A 26,662-nucleotide genomic window follows, 5' to 3' on the forward strand; every position below is an offset into this window, starting at 1 on the left:
ATATGGCAAAATTACACCTATATCCTATAATATATAGGGCATACTAGTTTACCATACTATTTAGTATGCTAATATGGGATTTGGGACACAGCCAAGCTTGCGTCAAAAACGAATGCCATCGGAGCACAAAAGGCCAAAATCTTGCAGAGATACTACGGCAATTGAAATCACCAAAATAATTATTTACGTCATCCTTACCCAAGTGTTTTGTGTACACAGTATGTTTAAGCTTATCAGAGCCGACACCTCTGACCATCAGACAATGTGGAGAACAGTTAGGAACCCGATGACTGAAGACTGGAAATGTCAGGAATGTTCATGTAAACTCTCTAGGAATGTCTTACCTTTGCACCCTGAACACTGAATGAAGAAGCTGATAAGGTCCAGCAGGGCTGGTTCTCTGTCCATAACATAAGCCTCAATCCAGTCATCAACCACGGCCTTTGCATGAGATTCAAACATAAGTACTACAATCAAAATATGCCTCCAGACAACGTCAACCAAAAATAGTCAATAACAAATAAATAAATAAATAAATAAATAAATAAATGGGCAACCTAAATTTGAACTGGTATAGCCAATTGTCAAGCATTTATGCCTGAATAAAGGTCATCAGTATGTACCTGCATGGCGCTCCTGCCCATAGTGACCACCTCAAACAAGGTGAAGGCTTCCATGTCTCCATGTTTGAGTTGCTCATTCTCTGCTCTGCCCAAGGTACCATGGTTGGTCTTCGAGAGCTTCTGCTTAGCATTCTCTGAGCCATCTCGGGCTTTCCTCTTCCCTCTCTACACAAAAAAGCCCATATTACAAATGCTACACAGTCACACATCTTTTTGCCGAGACCTTTAAAATATTAATGTGTTTGGGTAGAAAACAACTGTGAAATACTGTACAGTTTATTTAAAGGTGCTATATATAAGAATTTTAGTTTAAAACATTAAAAAATGAACTAAAATTATCAGCTGGATCTGAAGAACTAAACAGTTTTGATGTTATATCAAAGATGTCAGGGCGGCACGGTGGTGTAGTGGTTAGCACTGTCGCCTCACAGCAAGAAGGTCCAGGTTCGAGCCCCGTGGCCGGCGAGGGCCTTTCTGTGTGGAGTTTGCATGTTCTCCCTGTGTCCACATGGGTTTCCTCCGGGTGCTCCGGTTTCCCCCGCAGTCCAAAGACATGCAGGTTAGGTTAACTGGTGACTCTAAATTGACCGTAGGTGTGAATGTGAGTGTGAATGGTTGTCTGTGTCTATGTGTCAGCCCTGTGCTGACCTGGCGACTTGTCCAGGGTGTACCCCGCCTTTCGCCCGTAGTCAGCTGGGATAGGCTCCAGCTTGCCTGCGACCCTGTAGAACAGGATAAAGCGGCTAGAGATAATGAGATGAGATGAGATCAAAGATGTCTATGTATTGTGTTGCAGGGATATCTACTGAAGTTAGCATGCTAACCAGCTAACTCCGAGACAGGACAGGCCATCCTGTCTCACAGTCCCACTTTGTACCCCAAGAGGTGAGAGTGAGTCACTGTAGCATCCAGTCTACGTTCAGTTCAAAATTAGAGGAGAAGAAATAGCACTGCCCCGAGGGCGTATTCTAATCTCATCAATCATGTTGAAAGTATTGCCCCCCCCCCCAGTTATACGTCAACCAATGTTGCATGTTGGGATGGGGCACCATCTTGTGATACTTTGGGAAGAGCATGCTCTGTTACAGCAGCACGGTGGTGTAGTGGTTAGCGCTGTCGCCTCACAGCAAAAAAGTCCTGGGTTCGAGCCCAGTGGCCAATAAGGGCCTTTCTGTGTGAAGTTTCCATATTCTCCCCATGTCAGCATGGGTTTGCTCCGGTTTCCCCCACAGTCAAAAGACATGCAGGTTAGGCTAATTTGTGGCTCTAAATTGACCGTAGATGTGAGTGTGAATGGTTGTTTGTGTCTATGTGTCAGCCCTGTGATGACCTGGTGGCTTGTCCAGGGTGTACCCCGCCTTTCGCCCGTAGTCAGCTGGGATAGGCTCCAGCTTGCCTGCAACCCTGCATAGGATAAGCGGCTACAGATGATGGATAGATGCTCTTTTGCCTGTGCCTGCTACAGTTGTTACCCATTTACCTTTTGTTTGGTTAAATAGTTCAAATCTGATGGAGAAGGGAAAAGCGACAGGAACGGGACCCCTACTGGGAGAAATTGAATAACAATGCCAAGCAACAGTAAACTTGGCCAAACTAAGCATCATGAACAAAACAGATTTATATGTCATGGAAGCCAAAGACTGGATTAGAGACCTCAACAACTACCTCCACTCACTTATCTCGACATTGTAAACCATCACATTTTGGACTGAGTGCAACACTGCATTACTTTAAATGTTACAAATGCTTTGAAGCTCATGAACAGTTTTGCAATGGCAGGGTGCAAGATCTGCTAATTCACAAATCCGCAACTGCGAGAGCACAGTCATACTCACAAAGGTTAAGTGGCACTTCTATTTTTGGCTCAATTATTAAACCAAACAAATTGTGTGTGTGATATGAGTGTTTAGTCTACGTCTAGTTCATATCTAGAGTGTTTATACTGTTTATATTGTCTGAGTGTTTAGTCTGTGTGTAGTTCTTATCTAGTGTTCATTCATTCATTCATTCATTCATTATCTCTAGCCGCTTTATCCTTCTACAGGGTCGCAGGCAAGCTGGAGCCTATCCCAGCTGACTACGGGCGAAAGGCGGGGTACACCCTGGACAAGTCGCCAGGTCATCACAGGGCTGACACATAGACACAGACAACCATTCACACTCACATTCACACCTACGGTCAATTTAGAGTCACCAGTTAGCCTAACCTGCATGCCTTTGGACTGTGGGGGAAACCGGAGCACCCGGAGGAAACCCACGCGGACACGGGGAGAACATGCAAACTCCACACAGAAAGGCCCTCGCCGGCCATGGGGCTCGAACCCAGGACCTTCTTGCTGTGAGGCGACAGCGCTAACCACTACACCACCGTGCCGCCCATGTTTGGGGTTTTTTTTTTTCAATTATTTTATTTTTATTTATTGCATTGCCTGTTTGCACTGTGGGTCAGAGAGGACTGATACTTCATCTGTGCTGTATGTCGAGCATGTATAGCATATTTGACAATAAAGTTGACTTGACTACAAAACTTTCAAAGACATTCAGCAATATGATTATTTTATTGAGTTATAGTCAGTGGGGTTGATCAGTCGCATTATTGATTTAAAAAGATGACATATCTGCCATGTTGTGAACCGTAGCGGTCTTGTGTACTACTGATGGATGTGCGAGTTGCTGTGGCTGTTTTCTTGCTAAAACCTCAGCTATGCAAGCTATAAGGTAAACTATAAGCTGACACTATGTATGAAGATTATAAGATAGCAGTGTTATCTTGGTGCTCTCAGAGTTTCAGCAGTTTAGTCGAATTGTGCTTATTCTTGCCCTGCTGTTAGTTAACCTGGTAGTTACCTTTTTTATAATTGAGGACTGGAAAGTTATAACACTGTATGAACTCAGTAGTGGATCGACTAAAAAAAGCTTTACGCTATATTCACTGAGTGATAATTCTATAAGAATGGTGATGGAGTGATGCATTTGGGGGAAGGAGGATGGAAAGGCAGAGGGACAGTGCATTTCTTTGTTTCTTAAGATGGGGGTGGACACTCCAACTTTCTAGTGACCTCCATTTGCTCGGAGGGGGAGTATGAATTCGTCAGGTGGCCAATTCTTACATATAGTACCTTTTACTGGACTGTATATATAGTGTTCCTATGAACTGGGTGCGTGCAGAATTGGGTGACGGATTAGAAATACAGTATCAAGTCTTACCACATTCTTCTTTCTGTTTTCATTTCTTACACCAGAGGCATGATTCACAGATGTGCAGGAAGAGACTTCAACACTAGTGTTCTCTCTTTAAAAATATATTCATCATACGGTTAATCACTCACAAAATACACCATAGCTAGTAGTTAACTACAATGTATTTATTATGTACAGTTGAGTGAAATGTTTGCGTACCCTTATGATAAAATGGAGAAGGCAAAGATTTTTTTAACCAACAAGGCATTTAGTGTGCTGGCCTTCAAACATGCATTACTGTGAAGAAAAATCAGTTCAAAAGTTTGCATCTCCCTTTTTGAATGTAATGTAAATTATTGCTGTTACATCTGTCATAACATGCCAGATGTGAATTAAGGGTTAGAGACAGATGAGGGCAAAAAAGAAAACTTTTTTTTTTCCCAAAAAATACTTTTCTGTAGATTTTGGTTTATGTTTTAGATTGCTGTCTTCCTATAACCACATTTCTTGTTTTAATTTTATTATAAATTAATGATAAATTATAATTATGGGTCTGTCTCAGAAACTGGGTACTGTGGGGGTATCCCACTAAATATACTCACAATCAATAAACTATACGGTTTTGAATGGTGATGTTGGTATTAATTTGAAATAAAATGATGAAAGAAATAATACAGATAAAACTAAATCTTTGATGTGAATACTCTATTCAGAATTTGGCAAAAATTCTGCAAATTTGTGGAAAAATGGCGGCTTAATCTGGGACATGATAAACGGTTGACTACATCGCATTCCCTTAAAAAGGTTGTAGTCCACTGAAAAGTCTACAGTTATCACTAATTGTATTTTAAGTTGTACCTTTATACACCTAAGGATTGGTGCGCTCACAGAATAATCATAACCGTAATAAAACATCATGCAAAATATTTGATCACCGTTGTAACTCCATTTTCCGCAGACCCAAAACCAATACGATAGTGTGTTTTGATCTAAATGGAAAGCCTCAGGGTCAAGGTCACTACCTCACCAAAAGTAGTAACTTCAAATCACTACGCCATATAAAAATTTAGTTATAAATCTGCGATTTTGTTTTTTTAAAACGAAAGCTGAAAGTTAGGTATAGAATATGTTTCTTACAGAATATGTTACGATGGTAGCTGGTCCTGTATGAATTTCTGAGCTATAAAATGAGTCGTGGTCTATTTTTTACCATAGCTTGTCATTTGTGTGCAGGAAAGGACACACATTAACAATTTGCATCTACAGAATGGAATTTTCCACTGCAACAGTTAGAAGTTGATCGTGCTTCCATTTGAGTTCTTTCTGTTACGCGAGTGATCTGTTCGGACATTATCACTGAAAAGGTGAGTTTTCTTTTTCATCTTACTTTCATATTTCGTAGTGTTTACGTATTTTTGGGCAATATTTTGCAACCATGGTCAATTTAGATCGAACTTTTGATAGAATCTACGGCCAGTCATTTTGCCCCCACCCCGTCCGGGGCGGTAGTGATGTCCCGTTTCTCACGTGCCGCAGCAGAGACCCGCACGACCATCAGCCGGTACAGTCGCCGTTCTTTTACCACGGCCGTTATTCTCATCTTTCCGGTGTGTTCTTGATTTTTCCATTGTGTCCTATTTCACCATATCAAATACCCAAAATGTATCATATTATTCATACTTAAGTGAATAATCAATTCAGTCATCATAACTTGGCATTTTTAACCCAAGCAATCCAAAAGAGGAAATTTATTAAAATTTTTCACTCATCTGTGAAGGAGGGGCTTTAATTCTTCATGATGTAGTTATTTTATGCAACCCCGATTCCAAAAAAAGTTGGGACAAAGTACAAATTGTAAATAAAAACGGAATGCAATAATTTACAAATCTCAAAAACTGATATTGTATTCACAATAGAACATAGACAACATATCAAATGTCGAAAGTGAGACATTTTGAAATTTCATGCCAAATATTGGCTCATTTGAAATTTCATGACAGCAACACATCTCAAAAAAATTGGGACAGGGGCAATAAGAGGCTGGAAAAGTTAAAGGTACAAAAAAGGAACAGCTGGAGAACCAAATTCCAACTCATTAGGTCAATTGGCAATAGGTCATTAACATGACTGGGTATAAAAAGAGCATCTTGGAGTGGCAGCGGCTCTCAGAAGTAAAGATGGGAAGAGGATCACCAATCCCCCTAATTCTGCGCCGACAAATAGTGGAGCAATATCAGAAAGGAGTTCGACAGTGTAAAATTGCAAAGAGTTTGAACATATCATCATCTACAGTGCATAATATCATCAAAAGATTCAGAGAATCTGGAAGAATCTCTGCGTAAGGGTCAAGGCCGGAAAACCATACTGGGTGCCCGTGATCTTCGGGCCCTTAGACGGCACTGCATCACATACAGGCATGCTTCTGTATTGGAAATCACAAAAAGGGCTCAGGAATATTTCCAGAGAACATTATCTGTGAACACAATTCACCGTGCCATCCACCGTTGCCAGCTAAAACTCTATAGTTCAAAGAAGAAGCCGTATCTAAACACGATCCAGAAGCGCAGACGTCTTCTCTGGGCCAAGGCTCATTTAAAATGGACTGTGGCAAAGTGGAAAACTGTTCTGTGGTCAGACGAATCAAAATTTGAAGGTCTTTATGGAAATCAGGGATGCCGTGTCATTTGGACTAAAGAGGAGAAGGATGACCCGAGTTGTTATCAGCGCTCAGTTCAGAAACCTGCATCTCTGATGGTATGGGGTTGCATTAGTGCGTGTGGCATGGGCAGCTTACACATCTGGAAAGACACCATCAATGCTGAAAGGTATATCCAGGTTCTAGAGCAGCATATGCTCCCATCCAGACGACGTCTCTTTCAGGGAAGACCTTGCATTTTCCAACATGACAATGCCAAACCACATACTGCATCAATTACAGCATCATGGCTGCGTAGAAGAAGGGTCCGGGTACTGAACTGGCCAGCCTGCAGTCCAGATCTTTCACCCATAGAAAACATTTGGCGCATCATAAAACGGAAGATACGACAAAAAAAGACCTAAGACAGTTGAGCAACTAGAATCCTACATTAGACAAGAATGGGTTAACATTCCTATCCCTAAACTTGAGCAACTTGTCTCCTCAGTCCCCAGACGTTTACAGACTGTTGTAAAGAGAAAAGGGGATGTCTCACAGTGGTAAACATGGCCTTGTCCCAACTTTGAGATGTGTTGTTGTCATGAAATTTAAAAATCACCTAATTTTTCTCTTTAAATGAAACATTTTCTCAGTTTAAACATTTGATATGTCATCTATGTTCTATTCTGAATAAAATATGGAATTTTGAAACTTCCACATCATTGCATTCCGTTTTTATTTACAATTTGTACTTTGTCCCAACTTTTTTGGAATCGGGGTTGTATGTAAATCAATTTTACAAAAGCATTTGAATTGTAATCAAAAAAATTTCCACAATGGAGGCCAGATAAAGCAAGATACTATCTTTATTCTTATTAAACATGACAAAAGAAACATTGAGTGTTGGGTACATGCAAAAAAAATAGTAAAATTAGAAAATTTATTTTTTGACCATAATGTCCCAAATGAGAGACCAGTTTCTAAGATGGACCCATATACATTGTAAAATATAATTGTAAAGTGCTATTAAGTACATTAATGTATGTTTTCACTTCCCCCCCCCAACAGCCCAAAAAGGATGCAAATTTTTGCACTCAACTATAAAATAAAAATTAATTGTTAAAAAATAAATAAATTCTAATACAAGTGTTTATGTCTTACTTTTGCACTGTTCTTGAGAGTAATGTCGGTTCTGCTATCATCTCTTCTCAGATCATTTTGTGGCACTGGCTTCCTGTTTACACATCTTTTGATCTACTGTAGAACAATACAAGAGCTACAAAGTATTTATATCAAATAACATGATTTCCGTTTCAGTGTTAATACGTGTGGTGTCTACATGCTAATAAAAATTTGTATAAATATGCAGGTGATTATAGAAAATTGTGAGCTAATTACTGAGAAATAGTCCAAATTTCTCAACCAAATCACCTTGAGCGACTTGGCAAAATGGCAGCCAATCGCTTCATCGCCATAAATGAGGAAGAATTACAAATTATGAAAGAAAATGCTGTTCCTTAAAGCACTAAAGATGCTACAGTGGAGCTTGAAAGTTTGTGAACCCTTTAGAATTTTCTATATTTCTGCATAAATATGACCTAAAACATCATCAGATTTTCACACAAGTCCTACAAGTAGATAAAGAGAACCCAGTTAAACAAATGAGACCAAAATATTATACTTGATCATTTATTTATTGAGGAAAATGATCCAATATTACATATCTGTGAGTGGCAAAAGTATGTGAACCTTAGCTTTCAGTATCTGGTGTGACCCCCTTGTGCAGCAATAACTGCAACTAAACGTTTCTGGTAACTGTTGATCAGTCCTGCACACCGGCTTGGAGGAATTTTAGCCCATTCCTCCATACAGAACAGCTTCAACTCTGGGATGTTGGTGGGTTTCCTCACATGAACTGCTCACTTCAGCTCCTTCCATAACATTTCGATTGGATTAAGGTCAGGACTTTGACTTGGCCATTCCAAAACATTAACTTTATTCTTCTTTAACCATTCTTTGGTAGAATGACTTGTGTGCTTAGGGTCGTTGTCTTGCTGTATGACCCACCTTCTCTTGAGATTCAGTTCATGGACAGATGTCCTGACATTTTCCTTTAGAATTCGCTGGTATGATTCAGAATTCATTGTTCCATCAATGATGGCAAGCCGTCCTGGCCCAGATGCAGCAAAACAGGCCCAAACCATGATACCACCACCACCATGTTTCACAGATGGGATAAGGTTCTTATGCTGGAATGCAGTGTTTTCCTTTCTCCAAACATAACGCGTGTAATTTTAAACCAAAAAGTTCTATTTTGGTCTCATCCGTCCACAAAACATTTTTCCAATAGCCTTCTGGTTTCTCTACGTGATCTTTAGCAAACTGCAGACGAGCAGCAATATTCTTTTTGGAGAGCAGTGGCTTTCTCCTTGCAACCCTGCCATGCACACCATTGTTGTTCAATGTTCTCCTGATGGTGGACTCATGAACATTAGCCAATGTGAGAGAGACCTTCAGTTGCTTAGAAGTTAACCTGGGGTCCTTTGTGACCTCGCCGACTATTACACGCCTCGCTCTTGGAGTCATCTTTGTTGGTCGACCACTCCTGGGGAGGGTAACAATGGTCTTGAATTTCCTCCATTTGTACACAATCTGTCTGTCTGTGGATTGGTGGAGTCCAAACTCTTTACAGATGGTTTTGTAACCTTTTCCAGCCTGATGAGCATCAACAACGCTTTTTCTGAGCTCCTCAGAAATCTCCTTTGTTCGTGCCATGATACACTTCCACAAACACGTGTTGTGAAGATCAGACTTTGATAGATCCCTGTTCTTTAAATAAAACAGGGTGCCCACTCACACCTGATTGTCATCCCACTGATTGAAAACACCCGACTCTAATTTCACCTTCAAATTAACTGCTAATCCTAGAGGTTCACATACTTTTGCCACTCACAGATATGTAATATTGGATCATTTTCCTCAATAAATAAATGACCAAGTATAATATTTTTGTCTCATGTGTTTAACTGGGTTCTCTTTATCTACTTTTAGGACTTGTGTGAAAATCTGATGATGTTTTAGGTCATATAATGCAGAAATATAGAAAATTCTAAAGGGTTCACAAACTTTCAAGCACCACTGTATGAAGTTTGGTCTAAAACTATTCAAAAGTAAAAGTGGAATTGTGATTTAGTTTATCTGTTTCAAAACAAAGTATTTTATGTGAGTTGGCAAAATAAGTGACACAACTCTGTGCCGTTATGTTTGCATGTTGTTTTTGAAGATTGAAATAAATTATTCTTAATATGATTTTTTTAAATAATCACCTGTGTATTTATACTAAAACAGTTATCCACCTCAAGCTCAGTGAATATTGGTGAATAACACCATTCACCAACATCTGGGTTATTATTCACCGATATTCACCTCGCCTTTGGCGAATAATTGTTAATTATAATAGGCTATTATGTAACTGTGTAATATTAGATTATTACAATGTAAATTGTGTAAATGGACTGTACTACACTACAATAACCCAGTAACAAACACTTTTTTGGTTCCAGAAACATTTCTCATTTGGTTTTCCAGGAAAGGTTTCTCCTAGCATTCATATAATTTTGGTTATTTTGTGAACTATTATATAACGTTCTGGGAACTTTAAAACACAATATTCTCACTTATGGTTATGTGACAACTGAAAAGAAATGTCCGCTATAGGATGTTTTTCAGTACTGGTTTTCTGTAACCACAAACTAACATTCCAGGAACATTACCATAATATTCCCTTATGGGAAATTTTCAAAGTTTGCCAAAGGTTAAAGTAGATACGCAGAGCCATGGCCTCACTTTTGTTTATAAATGCCTTGAGACCTCAAGAATGGCACAGGAATAGTTTTAAGCATTAACAATAAATCTAATCTAGTAATTTTTACGATTAAAGTGATGTATATAGGTAGCGGTCTGAGTGATAACCTTGACATCCGTAACGTCCCCGCAGGAAGTCTATCGGTCTCATCGCCATTTCCACTATACTAAAACACAGAACTGACTGCAACTTCGATCCTCCATTTTGAGCTAATTTATCGCCATGCCACGTAGGTGCAGCAACACGACAGAAGCTGGATTTATGTTGCGTTAATGGCCCAAGAATGTTTAAACTGCAAAAATTTGGACGCGTTTTGCGAGAAGTTCACGGGCACATTGGGTGGCTATGAAGCGGTCTCTCCTCTGCTCTGCATATTTTACTGAAGACTCGTACAAGACCTCTGACCTCTTGAGGAGCGTTGGCTATCAGCCCGTATTGAAAGAGGGTGCAGTATCAACAATTAAATAAAACTACAAGAAAAGGAAAGTATTTATTTATTTTAAAAAGAGTTTAGTTGCACCAGTTTTCCCAGAGCGTGAGCCGAGGGTTGTTGGTAAAACCCGGGACAGAACGGGACGTGACATATCGATCAGGCAGTGACCTCCCCGCGGTTGTTGCTAAAACCAGTGACGTTCCATCCCGTCCCAGGTTTTAGTAATTGCCTGAGCCGGGCAGTAATGGCGGAGTACTCAGTATGGAGAAAATGGAGAATGAGTGGAGCAGCCATCTGATTTCTCTGCTGGATATTGCTGCTGTCTCACCCTTACGTGGAAGAAGTGAATGAACAGAGAACTGAACAAACAACTGAAAGTCAGATTGTTTCAAAACAATCAGCCACAAGATCAGCCTTCAAGAAGCGAGAACACAGACGGGTAAGCGCCGACTCTCCATTTGGATAAAAAAACACCACGTTGTTTACCTGCATTTAGATTAATACATGTAACTTGTACTGTGTGTTTAAGTTACCGGTATAAGATTATTTAATTTGCTTCAGAATGTGATTGTCTCAGTTCATCTGATTACTTAATGAGCCTTTTACGTTTTATCAGTGAAAATGCATGCATGTACATGTATGATGCATAAGTTATAACACCTATCCTGTTTTAATGAGAGTCAACCCACAATCAGTGAAGTCAAATCAGTCTTAGTCGAGCAAGTCTGTAACGGTATTTCTTACTTTCACCATAAATTTTTATTTATATGACTTTGGTCTATAGCTGTAAAAGGCCTCGGCCTTAAAACCGGTTACCGCTGTGACGTCACGCACTCAGGGCTGGCTGGCTCAGCGGGGCAGCTGGAATACCAACTTTGCGGTTGATTTTAACTCTCAAAAAATATAATTTTTTTAATTCCCATTTATGCAGCATACAAGAGTCAAGGATGGAGATACTGTCCACTCAGAAATGTATTTAAAAATAAAGGCTCTGCGTATCTGCTCATTTTATTTTTTGAATAGCCAACATGCAGATCATTAACCATGTACAAACAGACCATTTAGATGAACATTTACATAGAAATACAGTAGATACACCAGTTTTAAATGTTTTACCAAACAAAAGAGAATGAGGCTCACTAAATATTCTCCATTATATGGGATTATAGTGTATTCTGTAAAGCCAGTAATGAATGAATGAATGAATGAATGAATGAATGAATAAAACAAGCCGGTTTTATTTATATATACATATATAAAAAGATGCCAAATACAAAGTAGTGGCTATGGGAACAGCACTGATGTTGGAAACTACATACAACAACGTTCCCAGAACATTCCCCTGATTTCAATCAAATATTGTCTGTTGCCAGATAGTGATATGATAGTGAGCGACGTCTTTTGTCCTGTCTATAAGGTGGTGTTAAATCGGGCATTGTTTGTGTTATGATGTATGATGTTGTCTTCTGCTCTGTCTATTTTGTTGTCTACTGTCTTAGTGGCTGTATTTGTAAGACTGATTCAATTTGTAAGTGAGTGTCTTGATGGTTTGTCAGATGTGTAAACACTTTTCTGTTCTGTTTGTTTTTAACAACCTGACTTTGACAAAAGTTGGTCACATGGGTTTATAAACATCATGCTGCAGTTGAAAATTAGCCTGTTGGCTAACACTGGCACATTTACAGTTCTGTTGATTAATGTGCAATGTCCTTTTAAATAAGGGTTGTTTCACAATCAGGGTACAAAGTTTGTGTCACAGGGGTCCAAAATTCAGATAGATTCAAACTGGTTCTTGTACCAGTTTTTAAGTGAAGGACGAGTTAAAGAACAGATTTCAGGTAATTTTTTGACATGTGTGTATGGTAGTTTTGTGTAATCTGCTATAAGATGAGAGAAACAAATGAAGTGATTCTCGGAGAGGACTTTTTTTTTTTGACAATTCAGAATCCACAACTTCCATAGTGCTTTTAAATCTAAGGCTGTAAGCTTTGTGTTAGTTGTCTCTAATATTTATGTCCCAATATCTTGACCACATTTTAGGATGAAAATAATCATTTATGATATGTTATTTTATATTGAAAAATTAGCTGTTTCGGAGAGGACATTTTTTTGACACAATTACATACTAATTTGATCAAAATAGTCTGAAAACTTACTGGCATTCAACGTTAACTATGTTTCCAATGATATGGAACCAAATATGTGTTTTATGGTATAAAGAATGATTTAAGTGCATCCCTTTTGGAGCTACCTGTGGTCAAAAAAGCACTTTTTCTAAATGACACGAGTAATTTTGCTAAATATGACACACATTGCCATACATTCACCAAAAATAACATTATCACCAATTTTTTTTTGCATGGTAAATAGAGCTAAACAACCAAGTTTATTTAGTCAAGCCTTTTGATATTGAAGATAATAAGTGTTCAGTGTGATTTTTAGCTTGCGTACCCTGATTGTAAAACAACCCATAAATAAACGAAAGGGGGAAACATTATGAATTTATTCCATAATAATAATAATAATAATAATAATAATAATAATAATAATAATAAGGAAACCAAATAGTAGGCCAATGTTTGCTGGGGCTGTAGTGTGATAAGTAAATAATATGTGAGAATATTGGCACACTTGTAATCCCTGTCATTAGCAAACACAAAACAGATAATAGAAAAAATACAAAACAAACAAACTAACGCATCTCAATGGTCAGACGTCAGTAAACAGAAAGCAAACACCTGATTGGTCACTGTAAGTGTCACTCAATCCAAGCTTCTACCTTATCCTTCCCTTTCCTTTAGCGTTCACTATAAACCCCAAGACCATAAAGCAGCTCGCTGATCTTCACTACACACACAGAAATCAGGAACTGAAGAGTTTATGGACTGCACCGTTTCTTGGACGCCTTTAGTTCATTAATTGAACCAAACAGTAAAATATCACAGTGACTGACTGTGGCACATCCTGCTGCTGCTGCTGCTACATGTGACTGATAGACGGGTCAATCTTTCACTTTACAGCCCTTAAGGATTTAAATCACGTCTATACTGCTTGCATACACATAAAGTGGTACAGAGAAACGCTCTTACCAGTGCTGGGTGATACTGGACTCAGACAATCCCTGATAAAGACAAGAGAAAATGAACCGCAGCTGCAGCGCGCCCCCTAGTGGCCTTTTACCCGAACAAAGCCATTGCGTGCTATGCGGAAGTACGTCATTACGTAGTCACTCCACCTTCCCATGATTATCTGTTATGATTTTGATAGACATAGATTTACATAGAAGACTAGATTCCTCACCGCGTATTCCAGAACGTCCGCACAGGGCGGCCATCTTACCACAGACAAGGGGTATGAAGACTTACACAAGCACAGCACAGCACTCACATTATGATTTACAGGAAATCAAAGGACTGACTTTGATGACAAGTTGTGTGTGCTTTAATTGTAGATGTTTATATGAGTATGTTTAGTTTTATTTTAACTGCACATTGGAGCCTAGTCTAATGAAATTTCAATCTTCTGTGCTAACATATATTGACTTTGACAGGATAATCAGCTTTGAATGTTCTTTTTGTAAATGTAAAGATATCTTTTTATCCTTGGAAGTATAACCACATGTGATTAATTACATGCTTTTTTTGTCACAAACTACCATGAGTCGCTGTCACTGTTTTATACCATTACTTACTCGGGCAGTGCATTTGTTATTATGCTATGATGTGAGTTTGCATTTGTTATTATGCTATGATGTGAGTGCATTAGGTTTTTGAGGTGGATGAAGTATTTCTGAAGTTTCAGAAGTGACTAAGCTGTTTATTTAACTTTAGCTTCCCCTACGGCCCTATCACATGTAAAAATATTTTCACTAAAAATTGGAAATAAATTGTATGGTTATTTGTCCTAAGGCCGCAGTTATCCATAAGTATGCAGTGTTAGGCTTCTCACAGCATAGGAATTTCAGCGTGCGTATTTTTTTAAAACATAAAATGATTATTCATCATCTCATCTCATTATCTGTAGCCGCTTTATCCTGTTCTACAGGGTCGCAGGCAAGCTGGAGCCTATCGCAGCTGACTACGGGCGAAAGGCGGGGTACACCCTGGACAAGTCGCCAGGTCATCACAGGGCTGACACATAGACACAGACAACCATTCACACTCACATTCACACCTACGCTCAATTTAGAGTCACCAGTTAACCTAACCTGCATGTCTTTGGACTGTGGGGGAAACCGGAGCACCCGGAGGAAACCCACGCGGACACGGGGAGAACATGCAAACTCCGCACAGAAAGGCCCTCGCCGGCCACGGGGCTCGAACCCAGGACCTTCTTGCTGTGAGGCAACAGCACTAACCACTACACCACCGTGCCGCCCAGTATATGGTTGAAATGACAAAAAAAAAAAAAAACCTTAACCTTAACCTCTGGGCTCAGGTGGATGGGCCTCAGTGGCTTCTTCTTATAAACTTCCACTGAACACACAGGCATAGTGAAGAGAGAAGTAACAAGGATACTTACATTTTAACATCATTAGGTGAGTAAAGGGAAAAACCCATGATTAATTATTGCAGCTTTTATTTACTCAGCTGACCTGAGCTCTCCTGATAAATCAGCACACACACACAAACACACACACTCACACTTTTGAATCTGCTATCATAACCACATGGTTGACAAAGTACCGGTAGCGCTGATAAACTGACAGCTGTCATCTTCACAGCTCTGTCAGGATTTTTCGGTTTAAAACCTCTTTATGATCCCTGGGCGGCAAGGTGGTGTAGTGGTTAGCACTGTTGCCTCACAGCAAGAAGGTTCTGGGTTCAAGCCCAGCTGCCGGCGAAGGCCTTTCTGTGTGGAGTTTGCATGTTCTCCCCGTGTCTGCATGGGTTTCCTCCGGGTGCTCTGGTTTCCCCCACAGTCCAAAGACATGCAGTTAGGTTAACGTGGGGTGGCCTTGGGCTGAAGTGCCCTTGAGCAAGGTACCTAACCCCTGACTGCTCTCCGGGCGCTCTGGTGTGGCTGCCCACTGCTCTGAGTGCGTGTGTGTATTCACTGCTTCAGATGGGTTAAATGCAGAGGATGAATCTCACTGTGCTTGAAGTGTGCATGTGACAAATAAAGGTTTCTTCTTCTCAGACACACACATCCTCCTTGAGCTTCATCCCTTCCACACATTTTCTACGTACTATTGGCCTTCAACCTCAAACGTATCGCTCTGAAAAGACATTTTTATTCTGGCTTTACGAAAATCACATTAAACAAACAGCAGAGACTGTGGTGGCATCACTGTATTTAGCAGCACTGCAGGGTTGCCAGATGCGTGAATCCCGCATAAGTGAGCACATTTAGAACTTGAGTTTTACATGATATGGGCTCTTTAAATTAATTACATCTATCTATATACTAGTCTTGCATCTCAAAATATTGGAATTTCATGAAAAAGTTCATTTTTCGCAATTTAATTCAACAAGGTAAACTTTCACAGTTTATAATTCATTACATGGAAAGTGAAATATTTCAAGGCTTTTTTGTTTTATTTTTGATTATAGCTCATGAAAATAAATTCTGTATCTCAAAATATTAGAATATTTCATTTTGAGTAAAACAGTATGAATACCGTGTATCTCTCGGTCTAGTTCAGTACACGCAACCACAATCACGGGGAAGACTGCTGACTTGACAGTTGTCCAGAAGATGGTCATCCACACCCTTCACAAGGAGGGTAAGCCACAGAAGGTCATTGCTGAAAAGGTTGGCTGGAGAAGGTGCACAAGCAACAGGGATGACCACAGCCTTGAGAGGATCGTCAAGAAAAATCGATTCAAGAACTTGGGAGAACTTCACAAGGAGTGGATTGAGGCTGGTGTCAATGCATCAGGAGCCATCACACACAGACGTCTTCAGGAAAGGGGCTACAACTGTCACATTCCTAATATCAAGCCACTCCTGAACCAGAGACAACATCAGAAGTGTCTTACCTGGGCTAAGGAGAGAAAGAATTGGACTGTTGCTGAGTGGACTTAATAAAACACAGTGAACCAACACGAGCAGATGACATGGCACCCCAAATCTTCACAGACTGTGGAAACTTCACACTGGACTTCAAATACCTTGGATTCTGTGCCTCTCCATTCTCCCTCTGGACTCTATGACCTTGATTTCCAAATTAAATGCAAAATTTACTTTCATCTGAAAAGAGGATTTTGGACCACTCAGCAACAGTGCAGTTCTTTCTCTCCTTGTGTATAAGGATACAGGATGGTATTGAAAGCATTGGAGAAACTAGAAAAGCACTCGGAGAGCGCAGACCTCCGCCAAGAATCCTTTAAAAAAATCCGGGATCCAGAAGGTGATCCGGATCACCACCAAAATTTAATGGATTGCTACTTGTGCCCAGTCACACCTCTGGAAAAAATTTCAGAGCAATCCGTTCATAACTTTTTCCGTAATGTTGCTAACAGATAAACCAACACTACCGAAAACATAACCTTCTTGGCGGAAGTAACAAAAGGACAATCCAGAGTAGCTTTGATTGGGTACAAGCCTGTGTAGAGGCTATTTACACACTACAGAGCTTACACAAGCTTGCACACAATCAAAGCTACTCTCTGGCTTGTCCTGTTGTTTCTCCCATGCATTCAATACCATCCTGCATTTCCACTTGTGAAATAAACTCAGCACAATGCAGGTTGATGCCCCTTTTTGTCACCAATTTCATGATCTCTCTCACAGTAACAGGTGTACATAACTAGCATTTTCTGTTAGTTGCATTAACTTATTTCTATTATTTTTGTGTTACACGGTGGACAGGAAACCTCTCGGAATCAGAAAGGCTACTGTAGTCCAAATAAAAATGCTGTTTTCAAATTCACTTTGGTTAGTGTAGACCAGGGCTTTGAACCGGTTCAAGGAACGAAAACGAAAACCGGGAACTTTTTCTATTTCACATGGAACAGAAACGAAACCAGAAACTTTATTTTTTATGTTCCGGAACAGAAACGCTTATTAAAAATAATGGTAACCGGTTAATACCAGTTTTTATTTCGTTCCTCAAAGTTTCCGTAGCCTACAAATAAAAAAGTCATTCTTCTCCTGCGCAAGTTTCTATGACCCGCTGGGGTTCACTTCCTGTGTGACGTTCGCTGACTGAATGTAGAGAGCGGGAGGGTGGACTACTATCACGTCTCCACATCTTAAATAAGAGGTCAATATTGCAGTCTATCGTTATTCAAAAACGTCAATTTCAAACACGATATCAATATATTTGTCCACGTTAATGAGAGGCTCGCGAACATTAAATGACGTTAACCTCTGTTAGCCTATCAATGCATAGGGCCTGACTAGCCTTTGGTAGCACACTAAACGAATTCTCTTTCATTTTTGGCACTTTTTCTGTTTGTGTAGATGGGAAGACATACTGAGAATCCAAATCGCCAACATTTGAAATAATAATTGTTTTGAATTATTTCTTGTCTTATTTAATGAAGGTTGTAATAGAATTAGCCTACATTTGGCTTAAGCTGGATGAGACAGAGACATAATTTTATAGCCATTTGTTAAACAGCTGACAGGGAACGTAATTAACCATTCCAGGAACGAAATTTTTTTGTTCTAACCGGTTCGGGAACGTCTATTTAATGGTGGAACCCAAAACCGGAAACGTTAAAATTCCGTTTCTGTTCGGAACAAACCAATAGGAAAAAAATTCTGGTTCAAAGCCCTGGTATAGACTAGTATTAATACACAATGCTAAGCATTTATCACAATCGTGTAATAGCCTAAAATGTTTAGCCATTTTGTTCAGCCTGCAAGATGGTGAATAATGACAAATAAGACTTTCAAATATTTATTAAACAGTAATAAAGACAGAGGTATAGGCTACCATCCGGATTCAAATGCAGTCATCAAAAAATAGGGCTCCTTCTGAAAGCTTGTTACAGTCTATACAGTGTTCAGAGTAACTGCTATCATGAGAGCAGTCAAAGATTTGCCAGTAAAAAAACAAGAAAAAAAACAAACAAACATTAAATAGTGTCATCATAAAGAATACAGCCCCATTATTAACACAGTATTGATAGCTTGCATCATAAAAATGATTTAAGCTTTTTATTTTTTTGCAAAAATGCTTATTTTTCTTAAAGGCAGACGTTAAAATAATATAAAAAGCATTTACAGTTGAGGGTAAACAAACCTATTTTTTCTAATTTCAAACCTTTATTTAAGAAGTGCATCAAACAAAAATAAAAATTGTCCTCTTTCCTTGATCATGTCCTGAATTTGTAGAAGTATGCATGGCACATTCACAGATGCACTGTCCTTCATTCATTTACATATACTCTTGCTATGAAGGAAAATCAAAGAATATTCCCTTGCATCATTATTTTTTCCTTTGACAGAATTTTGTACACCTGAAGAAAATTTCTGTGGTTGTATGCGAAAGCCTGGATCTCCATCCAACATGCCAATACTCAGTGTGTTCTCAGTTTGGTCTGGAGAAGCTGGACTGATGTCTCTTAGGGCCGGGAGCCAGGGTTCAGCGTCAGATTAGCCATGAGTTCATGAACAGAGGCAAATATTGTACATTCTCCTAAAAGGAAACATGTACACATTTTATTAAAATATTTATAAAGCATTAACTGCACACATCCTGGACTGTGGAGGCTATGTAATTAAAATAGGTTATCCTTCAGCAATACTTGAGCAGTATTATATATTATACAACAATATATACTGCATATCTTTATCCCAATTATAAGTAATAAAAACCAACACTGATGCTGACAGACACAAAGCCATTTCCCAAAGATATTGAGAGAACCAGTCATTTAACACAAAATTCATTGCCATTTTTATTCATGAATACCATGAACATAGTGCCAGTTCCATAAATATAATTTTTTTACATTTTAAAAGTAAGCAGTTTATTCGAGAACTTAAAGCATATACGCAGAACCATGGCCTCACTTTCGTTTATAAATGCCTTGAGACCTCAACAGTAAATCTAATATAGTAATTTTTATGATTAAAGTGATTCATATAGGTAGCGGCCTGAGTGAATGACCTTGACGTCCCCGCAGGAAGTCTATCAGTCTTATCGCCATTTCCGCTATACTAAAACACAGAGCGGACAGCAACTCCGATCCTCCATTTTGAGTTAATTTATCACCATGCCATGTAGATGTGCAAGCAACACGACAGAAGGTGGATTCATGTTGCATTCATGGCCCAAGAATGCTCAAACTGCAACGATTTGGACGCATTTTGTGAGAAGTTCATGGCCACATTGGGCGGCTATGAAGCGGTCTCTCCTCTGCTCATTTTACTGAAGCCTCGTACGAGACCTCTGACCTGTTGAGGAGTGTTGGCTATAAGCCCGTATTGAAAGAGGGTGCAGTATCAACAATTAAATAAAACTACAAGAAAAAGTATTTTATTTTTTGAAAGGAAAGTAAGTTCAGTTGCACCAGTTCTCCCAGAGTGTGAGCCAAGGGTTGTTGGTAAAACCCGGGACGGAACAGGACAGGACATATCGCTCAGGCAGTGACCTCCCCACGGTTGTTGCTAAAACCGGTGACGTTCCATCCCGTCCCGGGTTTTAGTAATTGCCTGAGCTGAGCAGTAACGGCGGAGTACTCAGTATGGAGAAAATGGAGAATGAGTGGAGCAGCCGTCTGATTTCCCTGCTGGATATCGCTGCCATCTCACCCTTACGTGGAAGAAGTGAATGAACGGAGAACTGAACGAACAACTGAAAGTCAGGTTGTTTCAAAACAATCGGCCACAAGATCAGCCTTCAAGCAGGGATCCCAGCAGTAATTGAAAAAAAATAGAGGAATGTAAGAAACTATCAGCAGGGGTCAAGGGGGCTGCAAGCCCCCTGAAGCTGTTGAGATTTTAACATTTAAAGATGCTATAGAACACATTTTTTACATAGATTTAACATAGAAAAGCAACAGAATTTAACAATAATTTGTATCTATTTGATGCCATATTTTGTAATCAATGACATAAGTGGCAAAAAAAATTTGTTATTTATAAAAATTAGATGAAAATGTAGCTTTGAAGAATATACTTCTTCTAACCCAGACACTGTTCCGCTATCTCTTTTATGGACGATATCTTTTTTCCACGACATATTCAGGGCTGTGAAATTGTAAATAAGAAATCCGAGGAAAAGGGGGGGGGGGTCTGGGGGGCACAGCCCCCCAGCATAAGCCGGGGGTCTGGGGCCCGCAGGGCCCCAGACACCAAGCCATTTTAGGTGTTATATGGTGTATTCTGAGCATTTCCTGCAAGTAAAAAATTGATCTCAACAAGTAAATATTTGACTAGTCTTGGTCTTCATTTTGCCATATAAAATACCTATCAACAGTTTTCTCTTTTAAAATGAAAGATCCATGTAAAATACCTTGAAATATCTAATAAGTGCCTATGTATTTTATCTCTTAATCAAAATAAAAGTAAAAAAAAGTGTAAATAACAATTTAAAGAAATGTTAATAAAAGAAAACTTTGATAGGCCTTTCAAAATGACTTTGTGAAAAATCATGCTCAATATTTAAGTGAGAGATACCTGTTGTCTTCCAAATTACACTTAATTCTTGTATTATGTCCTGGCTTTTTCCAAGAATCTGTCACAATGTCCCTTGTCTACACAGCAAAAGTTTAAAATAACTAATGTTTCTTATCTAATATATTATTTACATCTTTTCTTTTACTTCTGGCTCCTTCTATTCCTCTTTGCATCACTCCCAGCTATTTCTTTCAATTCATCTTTCAGTAAGGCTATTAGTTATTAGCTCTATAGTATTTGCATTCCTCTGTTAAAGCTATTTACAAAATGTTCATAGTCTGTCAAACAGCATCTAATGAAAGTCTTTTAATTTTCTTTTCTTTAACACCATCTCTTTCAGTTTTGCAAACTTGTTCTTTTTCATCTTTTCCTTCAGTCTGTGTGTTCTTTTCTAGCCCTCTTTGCATCTCTCTCAAACACCTCCTTAGCTTTCCTTTTTGATGGCATCTTAACTATGTCTGATCTTGCACCCTGTAAGTACAAAATTCACGTACGCGGTGCCAGGTCACGCAATAGCTATTTTTAGCTCTGTCATTCGCAGTCAAGACGTGTTCCACGCTCAGCTGGCATAAAACTCCGCGAGTCCGGCTGTATTGAGCCGCCGGTCTCGTGCAAGGCGATTAAAACCGACTAGACCCCCCCCAATGATTTTTAATGCAAAAATAGACGTTTTGTGAAGATGATATTTTTCGCAACAGAATCCGCGGCGTGGAAATTTCACAGCCCTGCATATTGAATTAAGTTCAACGCATTAGAAACAAAAGCATGAACGGAGTTAAAACACATTTTCTAGCAAATGGGCGCAGCCATATTGTTTTCTCGTTCTATCACGTACAGTCTCGTGGTATTTACATCAATTTAACTTCCGAGTGTTCCCGAATGTCAACGAGAACAAATGAAGCTGACAAAAACATCACTAAACAAGCAAACCAAATCAGAACATATTCTGCTGGTCATTTTACTTAAACAAACATTTTTAACGGATATATAAGAGATTTAAAAAAAAAAAAAAACACCACTTTGGCTAGAAAAATAGCGGAATTCCGCTAAATAGCGGACGTCTGGGATCCCTGTTCAAGAAGCGAGAACATAGACGGGTAAGCTCCAACTCTCATTTGGATTAAAAAAAAAAAAAAACCACACACACTGTTTACCTGCACTTAGATTAATACATGTAACTTGTATTGTGTTTAAGTTACCGGTATAAGATTATTTATTTTGCTTCAGAATGTGATTGTCTCAGTTCATCTGATTATTTAATTCGCCTTTTACGTTTTATCAGTGAAAATGCATGCATGTACATGTATGTTGCATAAGTTATAACGCCTATCCTGTTTTAATGAGAGTCAACCCACAATCAGTGAAGTCAAATCAGTCTTAGTTGAGCAAGTCGGTAACGATATTTCTTACTTACACCATAAATTTTTATTTATATGACTTTGGTCTATAGCTGTAAAAGGCCTCGGCCTTAAAACCAGTTACCGCTGTGACGTCACACACTCAGGCATGGCTGGCTCAGCGGGGCAGCTCGAACGCCAACTTTGCGGTTGATTTTAACTCTCAAAAATATATTTAATTCCCATTTATGCAGTGCACAAGAGTCAAGGGTGGAGACACTATCCACTCAGAAATTTATTTAAAAATAAAGGTTCTGCATATCCGCTTTAAGCCGTGAATATACCTGAACACCTTTATAATCACTATCATAATTTGCATCATCGTTCAACTTGTTCGCTCTTTGACACAAACCTAAGGGTTAAATGAAATATATACAGCAAAATGTGTCACATGACTGCCAAAGCTTGAATGCATACCTGGTCGAGCTGTGTGGTGCTCATTGAACCTCCTGAGGATGGTGCTAACCATGAGGGCAGCGGCTCCAGAGGAGCTGGGCTGTCGGGGGATGTCCGCCTGCTGCGTCAGCCCTGTGGCCATGTCGTACACGATGGGCACAATAATGCTGATGGGCTCCTGAGGCACTGACACTCTCTGGGTCAGCTGGAGCTGAGAACCAAGAGCTTGGTTATTCAGAAGATTCAGTGACTGGTAGGATGTCTGTTCCTCCTTTTTTAACTTGCAGTTCAAGTCCCCCACCCCATCCCAATTATTTTATTCTGATTAAGTATTTCTTGGTTTTAGGAAAACATACAGATGAACTATATTCACAGCTTCAGTAGCAAGTCATGACGATACTTACAAAGAAAAGCATTTTGGTCTTGAGCACTACAGCGATGGTTCCTGGAGGAGCGATGGGCGGAGCGCTGGGTGGGATCGTCAGACAGAACTGCACGTTCCACTTTAGTTGGGCTGCTTGGTCAGGGAACTGCAGAAGTAAATAAAATATTTAAAAAGGTTAATGAGAATCACAAAATACACACAGACATGTGCACTCAGGTTCTCACACACAGACACGCTTACCAGCTCAAGCTTCATAATTCGAACACAGTCTCTGAGGATGTTGGTTGGAGCCCCTAGCAGTTTTGTAAAGGCATTTAGAGTGTTGTACTTAAAGGGTGGACCTGCAACCTAAAAAAAATATACGTATATATTATATGGGACAAAAAATTATTTCCACATGGCTTTGGCTGAGAGAGAGAGAGAGAGAGAGACAGAGAGAGAGAGAGTTTAGCATAGTGCGAACTTCCTTGGAGAAAACGCCTTATAAAACTCCATGATTAAGATGTTGGTTAGATGCTGAGCAGAGAAATTCGTAAACTGTGCTGAACTCTATTGCTGGATTTCTCACATGCTTTTTTTGTCTCCGTCCATGAACTCTAACACTACGCTCAGACTGCAACCTGAAACGACCCATATCCGATTTGTTGTGAAATCCGATTTTTTTGTTAGGCCGTTCACATCGTAGGTCGCGTTAACCGACAACTGTCCGTCATTGACGGATTTTTTTTTTTAGCTATGACGGAAAAATCTGAAGGCCGTCGGTCATTTTGACGGATGTTTACCGTTACCATTACCAATAACAATAATAGCCTAATAATAAAACATAATGAAAAACACAATTGAAATGATTGGCAAGTTGTGGCAGAGTTTTCTTACATACAGTATACATAGTCTTCACTGCCGTCACTTTCAATCTGAGCCGACGTTGCGGCAGTCTTGATGTTCAGTGCATAGGCTACTCATGTATACACTGTAGCCACTGCACAAGGCTGTTCCCCCCATCGCGCTCCTGACCACGCTCTGACTTTTCTAACCACTAGCACAGTGAGATGGATTAATGTTTCCCTTCTCTGCAGAAGACACGTCATTTTTGCTATTAAAAAAAGATGCATTGGGTTGTTTGTGTCGTTTCCCTGCCTGTACGTCTTAATGCAATAGCGCTCATTTAGGCTAGTTGTTTTCTTGTTTTTAAAATGAAACAAATGTCGATTTATTGTATTCTTCCCCAGCAAGCTTAGGAAGCTTAGGAACATCACTGCTCAAATATCTGCTAAACTATCATTTTAATGAGAGCACGGGTAGACAAACTAACATTTAAACATAACTTCGTTTTATTTAAGACCTTCCGTGTCAGGTTCCAGGCTCCGCCGAGCCGAGGCTCTTGCCGGCTTCTGATCACTTCCCTGGGAGAAATGTTTCCCGACTTCAGAACTTTGGCTGAAGTGGCGCTGGTTATTCCAGTCTCCAGTGTCGCAGCAGAGTGCGGGTTCAGCCTTCAGAATAAAATTAAAACGTCAATGAGAAGTCGTCTGTCCGAGGCGAAGACGCAAAATTTAATGACAGTTGCCTCGGCAGCAGTCTCCATTGACGACTTTGATTATGCACAAGCGAGCTCCCAATTTAAATCCATGCGGGCCAGAAGGAAGGTTTGAGCTCACGCAAACAGGTCAAATTAGATTGTCACTTAAATCGTTGTAGTGGACTGTTCATATTTTAACTGCAATTGTCTTGCTACGTTGTAAAATAACATTGTTCATACGCCCATTAAGGCACAACAGCCGCAATGTTTTTAGCGGAGGGAAAATGGGTTCCCAAGTGACCGAACGTCAGAATCTCTGTTCATCTTTTTGCATCATAAATACATAAATAAATGATTAAATAATACAAGCTTGTTCTGTGAATTAATTTTTAAATGAAAATGAGTCCATGAAAACACAAGTTATTAAATATATAGCATTTATAGCCTATATACATTGTCATTTAAAAGCTAAAATAAAATGACAGATAATAATGGACAATGACGGAATTTTTACGACCCTGTCCGTCAAAATGACGGACAATGAAAAAGTCTAACGCAACCACTGGTTCACATTACCAATTATATGAGACTTGTATGCGATCTCCAATATGAACGGAAAACAACCCAAAAGTGTCCCGCATGCGCAAATTGACACGTAATAAGCACATCTACGTAATACGTAAACAAAAAAAAAGCGCACTCCAAGTTTAATGATTTCTTTGTTTGTTTGTTTGTTTAATTATCTGGTTAGTGTTAAAGTGTGAGGTCTCGTGTGTGTTTTTGTTTCTGAACTGAAATGAAAACGTATAGCCTGGTAACGAGGGTTGACTCCTAAATGTCTCTCTAATTTCTATGTAAGTGCACTACATGTTACTAGGAAGTAATGGATTTTTAAACTCTATATAGTGCACTCGAGCTTCAATAGGCAGTCATTTGGGATACGGCCGCTGTATTACCAAACTCTTAATTCAGGCTTAATAATTTGCACATATTTATTCTGTCATATTAATAAACTTTTTCTACATTTTTATAAATATTTATTTAGACTGTTTATAGCCAGCTGAATTCTGCAACTTCTCTCAGCGCTGGCTCAAGGTGCATAAACACCAGTGCAGTTTGCGATGGAGATGAGGCGAGACCTGGCGATGTGGTTTTTGTGGCGGCGGCGGAACTCTCACAATAATCTGACTAATGTGGGCAGCAGACTAATGAGACCGAAGGTGTCAAATTACTGGAAATTTCCAGAACAATCTTATAATCTTGTAATACAGGATGGTTTAAGTTATAAATCAGTTATAGAAACTGTTTTATTTAATCAGGCTAACAGATCAACATCCAGGTCCCTACCAAATCCACCATTAGCTTGATCAATTCTATAAAAGTCTATTTAAATTCTGAAAACTGTACAAATGTTGTTTTCCACCAAAGAGGCGGGATTAGCCAACGCAGAATAGTGACGTTTGTCTCTTGTTGATGATGTGTAGGTCGCATGAATGCGACCTGTCCGGTCAGACTGCAGTCGCATGTGAAAATATCGGATATGCATCGGAATTAGGACCACATATCCAAGCGGCCTGGGTCGCATGTGAAAAAATCGGATCTGTGTCGTTCAGATTGTCAATAACAAATCGGATACAGGTCGCATATGGGCAAA

General features: G+C 39.4%; 2 protein-coding genes across 5 annotated transcripts in view; both read right to left on the reverse strand.

Annotated features, from left to right (window-relative positions):
- si:ch211-269e2.1 (cohesin subunit SA-2) overlaps positions 1-13,907 on the reverse strand; it is a 54,506-nt gene extending 40,599 nt beyond the window's left edge. For 2 of the 3 annotated variants that reach the window (XM_060929802.1, XM_060929800.1), the window contains exons 1-5: positions 13,826-13,907; positions 7,600-7,695; positions 3,831-3,915; positions 624-788; positions 345-441 (exon numbers count right to left, since the gene is read on the reverse strand). In XM_060929802.1, coding sequence (XP_060785785.1) covers positions 345-441; positions 624-788; positions 3,831-3,915; positions 7,600-7,640 — 388 coding nt within the window. In that variant the 5' untranslated portion in view covers positions 7,641-7,695; positions 13,826-13,907. Of the gene's footprint in view, positions 1-344; positions 442-623; positions 789-3,830; positions 3,916-7,599; positions 7,715-13,825 lie in introns of all 3 variants that reach the window. The other variant, XM_060929801.1, reaches the window with a different exon arrangement.
- Positions 13,908-18,572: 4,665 nt separating this feature from the next.
- med14 (mediator complex subunit 14) overlaps positions 18,573-26,662 on the reverse strand; it is a 37,058-nt gene continuing 28,968 nt past the window's right edge. For both annotated transcript variants that reach the window (XM_060929804.1, XM_060929803.1), the window contains 4 exons: positions 23,730-23,837; positions 23,509-23,634; positions 23,126-23,315; positions 18,573-19,326 (listed from right to left, as the gene is read on the reverse strand). In XM_060929804.1, coding sequence (XP_060785787.1) covers positions 19,253-19,326; positions 23,126-23,315; positions 23,509-23,634; positions 23,730-23,837 — 498 coding nt within the window. In that variant the 3' untranslated portion in view covers positions 18,573-19,252. The remainder of the gene's footprint in view (positions 19,327-23,125; positions 23,316-23,508; positions 23,635-23,729; positions 23,838-26,662) is intronic.

This window comes from Neoarius graeffei, chromosome 9 (genome assembly GCF_027579695.1).
Source record: "Neoarius graeffei isolate fNeoGra1 chromosome 9, fNeoGra1.pri, whole genome shotgun sequence".
Classification (NCBI taxonomy): Eukaryota; Metazoa; Chordata; class Actinopteri; order Siluriformes; family Ariidae; genus Neoarius; species Neoarius graeffei.